Genomic DNA, 9,460 nt, shown 5'->3' on the forward strand with positions numbered 1-9,460 from the left:
AATGAATGAACGCATGCAAAATGCATTTATCCTTGAATGAATGAATGCAAAATGCACAGAGCAGTCCATCACGCAGATGCCGGTCTTATTGCTTAGCAGTTGGCAGAGGTGAGCACATATGCTGACCTCCAGCTCCAGAAGCCCCTGGACGAGGGGAGAGCCCCTCACCTCAGGGCCCCAAGGCTCAGCTTCAGCAACAACTCAGAATGCAGCCTGAGGCAGGTCCTGAGGGACACACACGTGTCACAAAATCTTTCCAAACACCGAAAAGTAAGAGTAATGCAAGCCCCACTTGCCCCAGCTCCCTGGAGCCCCTCGTTGGCGGTCAGTGACACCTTCCCCACCCTCAAATGCCACTGTGTCCTGGATGTCTCTCTGCTGTCCCTGGGGGCCCCTGGACTCTGGCGGCTTCTCATCCATCCCTGTGTGGAGCAGAGCAGAAGGGTGTGCAGGCCCTGGGATGTCCCCATGCTCCTACCCAGGTTGAAGGCTACCGAGCAGAGGTGGAGAATCCACAAAAGGACCAGAGGACCCAAGACTCCATTTCCTGGGTGCCCCATCCTAAGCCTGCCCGGGGCCCCACAGTCGTTTTGGGGTTATCAGGGTAGAAGAACAGCCTGGGTATCTTCATTTTCTTTATGATCGTCTCTGTCCCAGACATTGAAGTGCAAAGAACTTTAAGTCATGGGGCTCAGGAAACTTGGGTTACAATAAAACACATTGGATTTGTCCTCATAACATACAAAACCAGAACATGTCCTCATCTGCTGCCTTATAACACCCTGCAAGTAGATATTTTATTATCCAGCCCCAGGCCCATTTTGTAGATGTGAAAACCGAGGCTCAGAGAACTGAGATGTCTTTTCCTGATACACTGAGCATGCTCAGGACTTGGACTCCGTTCCTCTGTGTGTGTGCGTGTGTGTGTGTGTGTGCGTGTGTGCGTGTGTGTGTGGTGCTCAGGACAGGACCCAGTCCCCTGTGCATACTAGGCAAGTTCTGTACCATTGAGCTACCTTTTTAACATTTTGAGACAGATTCTTGCTAAGTTCTCCAGGCTGCTTGGAACTTGGGGTCCTCCTGCCTCAGCCTCCCAAGTAGCAGGCTTGTGCCAGCTTGAACTCAGGTCTTCTGCCTCCACTTCCTGTGTGTCAGCTGGGTCCTGCTGTCTCTGCCCTGGCGCAACCTGAGCCTCCTGGGCCTTAGTTTTTCCAGCCGTGTATGGGAGCTGCTTGCTCAGCGACTGATTTTCACTCCTGGCAGCCAGGGTGAATGGGTAGCACAGGGAAAACAGTGGGGCCGTTCTCCTCCAGCCCCCAGCTGCCGCCCTCAGAAACCTCCACCACCTTCCTGTGTGGACCTTTCACTTCCACTTTATTATCACCTCATTTGTAGGATTTTAAGGTTTGTTACCTGGAAAGGAGACAGGAGCTTACACTTCCGATTCCACTTCTCAAATATACCTTCCTCACTTGTGAAAATAACCTTATTAGCAGCATCTAAGCTGCTGCAGCTTTCTCTGAGGGGCACTCAGATGAATAAGTACAGGAAGAACCAGGGCAGAGGAACAACGTGGCTGGCTCAGGTAGTGAGGCTGCCAGGGTCCCAGGATGCTGTCTCAGGGTTGGCAGAACTGAGCAAGGGGCCTGAGCAGCCTTAAGCAGCCGGCCCCCTCCCATGGGCCTTTGGCCTGTCCAGGAAGCATCTCCCTTGGCCAGCCCAGCTCCCCATCGCCTGGCCCCTTCTCTGGATTGATTCTCTGGGCAGCTCCCCCTCCGAGCAACAAATGAAATATCGGTTACCAGGAGTGAGGCGGGAGCCAATTAACCCCCAGACCTCACCACAGCAGATGCAGCTGGAGGAAGCTAGAGGGAGCGCCACGCACACCTGCCTGGTCTCCCTTCGAAGTCATCCAATTAGGGCAGCCCCCAGCGGTGGCCCTGTGGCCTCTCTGGTCCCCATCACCCCGACGCCAGGGCAGCTCCCTCCTCACGTCCATCCTGGCAGGGACATTATTCACTCATTCACCACTTCTTAGGGGCCAAGCCACCAGGGGAGGCTTCTGTTTCCTTCCACCGTTCCTTTACCACCCCCGACCATGCCCCCTCTGCTCCTGGAGACTCCGGGCTGGATCAGGGAGCGAGTCTCTCCTTCAGGGAGTCCCCAGCCTGTCCCCTCCTCTCAGCAAGGCCCAGTTTAACAGGAATTGTGTCTCCTCCAAAGCACTCATGGGACCACGGATCCTACTCGGGGGAATCTTCAAGCCCTGCTGTACGGGGCACACAGGCTCCCGCCCCTCAGGGTACATGGCACAGCGGGAGCCACTGCTGCCTTGGAGGCCCTCGAAGGGTGGAGGAGACACAGCCTTGCCTTCAGGCAGCCTACAGCCCGATGGTGGGGACAGGTCTTGCCACCAGGTATCCCAAGTCCACGGAAAAGGCGGACTTGGCCCTTGGGAGGCCGCTGTGCAGGGTGGGGAGTCCTTTCCTTTGACCTCCTGAGGAACAAACAGCTGGCCCTGCAGGATACCCTGCAGCCCACAGGGGTGCACAGGGCTTTGGCTTCAGTCCCCACCCCAGCTGTGCCACAGCCTTCCCCCATGACCAGGAGCGAGTCACACATCTCCTGTGTATGAGTCCCTCATCTGCAAAATGGAGATTCTATCCCATCTCTCAAAACAACATGAGAATTGTCAAGTCACCAGGAAGAAGTGCAGGCAGCCAGCCACAGGCTTGGGCCGAAGGGAGTTACACGCACTGTATTGGGACAGCGGTCCTGGGCCAGGCCCTGGGGCCCGGCAGGGCGGGGGCCTCTGGGTGGTGGCCAGGTGGTTCTGGGCCAGTGTGACCATTAGAGAATTCACAGGGCACTGTGGGCAGTGCTGAGGGCCAGGAGTGGCTTCCAATCTAATCACTGCCCACGGAGCATCTAGTTCCAGCCAAGCCTGCCAGGGGTTTTATTGGGTTTGTGGGGACCCGCAGATTTCAATCTCCAGACCCCACAGGGAAGGAACAAGCATTAAGCTAATTTTATTAAATGGCCACAGCTGGCAGTGGGGGAAGTAGAGGAGAGAAGGGAGGATAAAGAAAGTCATTCAAGTCCGGCAGCCGTGACTAGGGTCCATACAAGGGTTCTGGGCAGGCGGGAGGCCACCGTCCTTCCTGTCCCTCCAGCTGAGCCACGCTGGGGAGCCAGAGGGGACGTTTCCTCCTGTGGAGCCTGGGGGTTCTCCCAGAGCTGCTCCACGGCTGCCACGCCAGGGCAGATGCCTCTAAACACATTAGGCTTCTGCGGGGCCGGGTGTGGGGCATCCAACGGCAGCCTCAGTTCTGCCCTGGCGACGCCAACTCTATGAAACGCAGCGCACTGGGGAAGAGCATGACCTTTGGGTCAGACATCGGCATCTGCTGTTCCTAGCTCAGTGGACTTGGCAACTCACGACCTCTCTGCACCTCTTTACTAAGAGCCGACAGAGCCACGGGCACACCAAGACACCTGTGTCCCAGCATGGGGAGGCTGGCGTGGAGAATTACTGGAGCCCAGGGGTTCAAGACCAGCCGGGGCAACATAGCAAGACCTTCGTCTCCAAATCAATGAATGTATAAAAAATTAAATGGACAAAACCGCCACGTCCACATTACAGGGCATGAGAGCATTTCCCACAAATCTGCTTCCCACCCACACAGGCACCCTTGAGAAAATGCCTGCAGGGTGCTTCCCCGGCATCCAGCTTCACTACACTTGGTCACCCAGGAAACCCTCACTGCGATGGGGAGACGTCGTATCATGGATTCAGTGCAGCCACAGAACTCAGCGACCACAGCACACGAAGCAAGCTCTTTATTCTCCCCAAAGATTGAAGTCCACCCATCCGACTACAGCAAATGCTGAAGTGGTGTATAAATAATAAGAGCTGTTTATTGAGCATGTCCACAACACCTCTTTTCAGCCTCCTCAGTCTGCATCTCACTGAGGAGAAAGTAGACCCAGGGGTGAAGCGCGTGGACCAAGGTCAAGCATCCCTGTGCAAAGCCTGTTCCTTTCTACGGCAAGCCCTGACCCGCAGTGGTGTCCCAGGGGGCTGATCGCCCAGCATCAGTGTCACAGGGACCAGAACCTAGGTGTCCCCCCTTAGACTGTCGCAGTGCAGCAGTGTGCACTGGAACTTTGCACCCCGGAGGGCGAGCTGGGGCGGGCTGCTTCCCACCAGGCTGCCCCTGCATGGAGAGCAGGCCGGTGCAGGGTCCCCGCTGCCCTCCCCAGGGCACAGACGATGGTGGGTGGAAAGGTTTTTATTATCGCTTTGGTCAGAGGGGGCGCAGCTGGGCCAGGGCTTGGGGTGCTGGGGTTGGGCAGCTTCTCGGGCACGGGCAGCTCAGCAGCCCAGGCTGAGGCGCCGGCGGTGGGTCACTGGGGACAGTGCCTCGGCCTCAGCTCCCTGGTCAGGGCCACACGCGGGCTCAGTCAGAGTAGATGATGAAGCCGGAGAAGGTGCTGTACTTGTTGCTGTTGCCGCCATGGGCTTTGCCGCCGTCCAGCTTGATGAAGACCTCGTCGCCCGCGTCCAGGTGCAGGATCACGCTGTTGCTGGCGTAGTCGTAGTTCTGGTCCGCGTCCTGGGCGATTGCACTGGCCCGCACCTGTGGGGGAGGGGCGTGAGGGCTCCCACCCTCGTCCCGGAGAGGCCCCTAGTGAGTGACGAGCCAGACACCACGGGTCCTCGAGGGGAGAACAGGACCTGGCTGGGGTTCAGCATTCGGGCTCAGAGCCTGCTGTCCCTTGGGGGGGCCCTGGCTCTAATCACAGCTACTGTGGGGTGTGCAGTGGGGACAGGACACCCCCAACACCGACCGCCTCTCTAACAGCCCAGGCAACCTGTGGCCTGAGCCTGAAGATGGGCCATAGAGGCAGACAGGAAGAGGCCAGGGGACCCGGCCTCTGGCAGGGCGGCGTCCCCTCAGCCCTCTCTCCTGCCCCTTCCTGGAAGGCAGCACTGCTCCAGCCCATCGCTCCCAGGCTGGTGAAGGCAGGGGAAGGGGCCTCCCCCTGCTCCCTGCAGGAGACAGCGGAGGTCTCAGCAGCAACTCTGCCTGCAGGAGAGGCCCTGCCCGCACACGGCCCTCTGCCACAGCCTGGTCTCCATCCTCCATCCTCCGTCCTCCGTCCTCCGTCCAACCCCTCTGCCCCGGCCTGGGAAAGAGCTACCCTCCAGGCTCAGCTGGGGAAACTCGGGTCTGGCTGAAGGTGGGCGGGACAAGAGGAGAAGGTACTGTCAGGAAGCTCCCTTCCCATCTCACTGCCATTCACCACAGCAGCTCTGATGGTACCGAGAAGAAAGGTAAATCTTGAGGGGCCTTGTGCTACATGGGAAGAGCTGAAAGCAAGCAGCCAACTTCTCTATGGTTCCCTGGGCCCTAATCCCAGTAGTATTTATTAGTACACATGCATTTCATTATCTTTGCTAATAAATTACTACCAATAACAATTATTTTTATTACTAGATTAATTTAGCCTTAACTCATTAGAACAGTGTGCTCCGTAATAGCCAAACCCATTAGAACCCCGTCATCTGTCATCAGGAATCTCCCAGTGACGTGACAGGCGTCAGAACTGTTCTGCTTGTGTTTATTCATCACCACGACTGTCGCTGTAATTGTCCTAATTATCTGCAGAGGCAAGGGGGATTGATGCCCTTCCGTCCTCGGATGCTGGGGGACCGTGGACGGAACCCCGGGGTCCTGGTTCTCTGCCGGGTTCTGGAAGCAGCCGAGGCTTCCAGCAGCTCCCGGGGGCCAGGAGTGTGGGACTGTCGCCGGGGAGGGAGGAAAGCAGTGTGTGCCTCGGCTCGAGGGGACAATGTCGAATTGTCCCTGCAAGGTCTGCCAGGAGGGGAAACCGGGCAGCGGTCTGGCCAGGAGAACTGGCTAAGGGGCCCCGGGAAGCCTGGCCCTGCCCCCTCAACACTGGGGCCCTGCAGAGCTGGGGTGGGTCTCAGTCTGGCCTGCAGGGGACGGTGGTTTTACCCTTCGGTGGGCAATGCTGTGCCAGGCTCTGTGCTGTGGGGGTGCTAGGGGCGGGTGGGCACCCTCCTGCCCCACGTGAAAGGTGACTCCAGCCTGGTCCACACCACACATGCAGCACCACTCCCGAGCAAGCCCTCGTCCACTGGGGAGCCTCACACCCCAAGTGGCTGTCCCGGGTGGGCAGCACACTGACCACCGCCCCTCTTTGTGTCCCACCCGGGTTCTCGGTATTGTGCCCTTCCCGCTGGGTCTGAACGTGGGGAGACACTGCAGGCATGGCCCAGGCCTCTCCGCAGGCTGCTGGCTTCCTGGGGATGGCTTGGAGCCCTCAGGGTGAGGGCGACCCCAGAGGGGCTGCAGCTGCTCCTCACTCCCGACCCTTCTTCCCCAGGGAAGGCCGGGAGCCCAGATTCCACTCTGCCTTCCCAGAGAAGTTCTGGAAGCTTCTGTAGGCAGCAGGCCAGGCAGGGCCAGCACAGGGCACAGGCAGCCCCAACCCTGAAGGCACAGGAGGCGCAAGCTCCTCCCTCCTGTCCCCACCCACTGCCCAGCCCTGCCATTTTCCGCTGCACACGTGAATGTCCTTGTGGCCCTCACCCTGGGGACCCGAGCTCGCCACTCTCCCCTAGCCAGAGCCAGGGCAGCCCCACATCGCTCCTCCCAGCTCACCCTCAACACAGTACTCACTGGGGGGTTACCTGCAACACTACAGCCCCCCCACCTCGTGGGCCACACAGACTGGGCCCCCTCCGGTTTTCACCAGGAGCTCAGCACCAACCCTGGAAGGACTGGTGAGATAACTGAGGTTCGTGGGCCATCAAGAGGGAGGAGCCTCAGGGGATCTGGGGTGTGGGCTGCGGAACCCACTGTGTCCTTGTGTTTTGGGGGTGCGTGGTCTGAGTGGCTGTTACAGTGCTGGGTCTTTGAAGACTCCTAGGCAAAGCCACCTCCTTTTTTCTAATACGCCGGGGTCCCCTCCCAGGAGCCTCCTCTGCCAGCCTCCTCCAGTACACCAAGGGCTTTGGGGACAGTTTCACACCAGGTGAGTAAGGCAAGTTCCTCAACCCCAACACCCACCCTTGCAGGCGGCACACAGTCTGGGTCCATGGTGGCCGAGCGGCTGCTTCTCCACCCCACCCTGAAGCCACAGCTTGGTGACAGCCCAAACTTTCTTTGGGAAGGAAGACACTGTCAGTGCAGGCCACACTGTGTCCCTGCTGGTGATTAAAACGGGAACTGTGGGCTGTCTGCAGAGGAGCCCTCACAGGGCGCCTGGCCTCTCGTTTGGTCTGGAACCAAGGACAAAGAGGAGAGAGACACCAGGAAACTAGAGAGACACAGTGATAAACAGAAAAGGGCTTGGACCCTCGGGACAGAGACCGGAAAGCTGAGGGGACACAGGGAAGAGATGGATGGGAGGCACAGAGAGAGGAGAGACAGGGTCAGGGACAGGCAGAAACCAGGGGGCAGAGGCACAGGCAGGGGACAGGGGAAGGGGACACACTTCCAGCACGACAGCTACCTGTAGGCCCTTCCCCTTCCCGACCCTAAGGCCAGCAGAGGCCAGGGTAGTGCTGCAGCAGGGTTCCAACCTGGTCTTGGTCTCCAACCAGGGGACCTTCCTTCCAACTCCCTCCAGCCAGGGGTCCCCTCCTTCCAGGAGAACTGGAGCCTGGCCATACCCGGGATCCCCAGGTCACCCTGCTGGGAACCTGGGAGGGAGGTGGGATCCGAGCTGGGGGGCCGTGTCCCTGGGGCGCAGTGGGACCCAGCGGTGCCAGGTGGGTGGTTCCACCTGCACCCGGCAGGGACGCTCCGGCACACTCTGGGTCCGCAGAGGGTTCCACCACCTGGGAGTCAGAAGTTGGACCTGGGAGGCTGCGGGGAAACTTTTCCCGGGAGGCGCCCGGCCTCCTAGCTGGGAAGGGACTGCGCATTTCTGGGCTTGCGAGGGTGAGGACCGCCGGAGGGGCTGCTGCGGCTCAGGCTGGCGCGGGTCCCTCCGCAGGGGCCGCCCGGAGCGCCTCGCCGGCGCCTGCCCATCCCGCCCGCCGGCCGCCCACCTGGCCGTTCTTGCACAGGTCCGCCCACATGCTCGTGCCGTCGCCGCCGCGCATCAGGACGTGGTAGGTGAAGAAGTAGGTACCCGGGATGCTGCACGTGAACTTGCCGCTGGCGGCGTCGTAGCTGTTGCCCAGGTTGGTGACCACGTCGTCGAACTTGAGCACCTCGTAGCCCTCGTGCGGGTTCTTGAGGCCGGCGTAGAAGGCCACGCGCGGCACCGTGGTGTAGGTGGCAGCGCTCACCGCGCCCGACGCCCCCGCTCCGGGCAGCCCCGCGGGGCCCGGCGGCCCCGGCTCGCCCCGCAGCCCTGGCGGCCCCGCAGGGCCCGGGGGGCCGGGCTCTCCGGGGGGACCAGGGGGGCCCGGCTTGCCCGCGCGGCCCGGCTTGCCCTGGGGGCCCTGGACCAGCGTGGAGGGCGGCGGCGCGCTCTGCTCGGTGCGGGCGTCTCCGGCGCGCGCGGGGTAGGGGTCACACACCATGCGACAGGTGCCCAGCATCTCGTAGTGGCCGTCCGGGCCACCCGAGCTCACCAGCATGGGGATCAGCACGACCAGCACGAGCAGCATCACCACGCCCGCCGCGGCCGCCAGGAGCGTCTTGCGGCCAGCGCGGAGCCGGGGCAGAGCCGGGCCGCCCGGCCGCGCCGTCGGGGCAATGGTGCCGGCGGGCGGGGGGCGCGCGGGGCGCCGCGCTCAGGGGCGGTCTGGCGGGGCTGCGGGCATGGGGCCGGGCGAGGCGCCGCTACGGCCTCGCGCCTCCCTCCCGCTGCGCCGCCGGACTGAGCCCCGCGCCCGCCGCTCGCACCTCCCGGAGCCGGCCCCGCCCCGCGGCCAACTCCGCCCCAGCCGAGCGGCTCGGGGACGCGAGAGGTGGGGCCGCGGGCGGGGCCGGCGTCTGATTGGGCGGTGGGCGGGGCCTGCGTGGGGGGAAGGGGCGGCCGAGAAGAGGCCGGCAAGGCCGGGAGGTGGGAGCGGCTTCGAGTCCGACCGCGGGCGGGTCTGGGCCGCTACAGCCCGCCCAGGGGAGAAGTGAGGGGCGCAGCCAGGTGCGGGGACGGCGGGCGCTGCCGGGGAGGGCGGGAGAGAGCTGCCTGAGTCTGGGGCCGGCTCCCCTCCTCGCCCTCCTCCCACAGGCCGCCCGGTTCCCCGCCCAGACTGGGTGGGCGCACGTGGCTTCCTGCGCCGGCCCGGGCGGCCCCTTTTCCACCGCCCTCGGGACTCCAGACCCCCCTGTCCTGGGCCCTCAGTCCTCGAGTCCGCGAGGCGCTGGGTGCGCCCGGAGAGGGGTCGGCCAGGCCCGACTGCTAAGGGACGGCGCCCTCCAGCGCGGAGAGAGGGGACACCCGCACCCCCAGAAGTGCAGAGGAGGCGGCA

The 9,460-nt window shown here is 62.0% G+C and overlaps 1 protein-coding gene across 1 annotated transcript; it reads right to left on the bottom strand.

Moving 5' to 3' along the window:
• Nucleotides 1-3,822: 3,822 nt before the first annotated feature.
• Nucleotides 3,823-8,836, bottom strand: C1ql1 (complement C1q like 1). Its single transcript, XM_004859185.3, has 2 exons — nucleotides 8,087-8,836; nucleotides 3,823-4,640 (listed from the first exon to the last, which is right to left on the bottom strand). The coding sequence occupies exons 1-2, from the start codon at nucleotides 8,651-8,653 to the stop codon at nucleotides 4,461-4,463; spliced, it is 747 nt and encodes a 248-aa protein (XP_004859242.2). The 5' UTR covers nucleotides 8,654-8,836; the 3' UTR covers nucleotides 3,823-4,460.
• Between the last annotated feature and the right edge of the window lie 624 nt (nucleotides 8,837-9,460).

Source organism: Heterocephalus glaber, unplaced genomic scaffold (assembly GCF_053883595.1).
Source record: "Heterocephalus glaber isolate CG9 unplaced genomic scaffold, H.glaber_assembly_v1.0 deba00001773, whole genome shotgun sequence".
Classification (NCBI taxonomy): domain Eukaryota; kingdom Metazoa; phylum Chordata; class Mammalia; order Rodentia; family Bathyergidae; genus Heterocephalus; species Heterocephalus glaber.

Excerpts from the sequence above, each read along its gene's own strand:
- C1ql1 (XM_004859185.3), bottom strand. The coding sequence starts at position 8,653 with ATGCTGCTCGTGCTGGTCGTGCTGATCCCCATGCTGGTGAGCTCGGGT. Across the intron at positions 4,641-8,086 it reads ACCTGTGCAAGAACGGCCAG|GTGCGGGCCAGTGCAATCGC; the intron begins GTGGGCGGCCGG and ends CCTCCCCCACAG.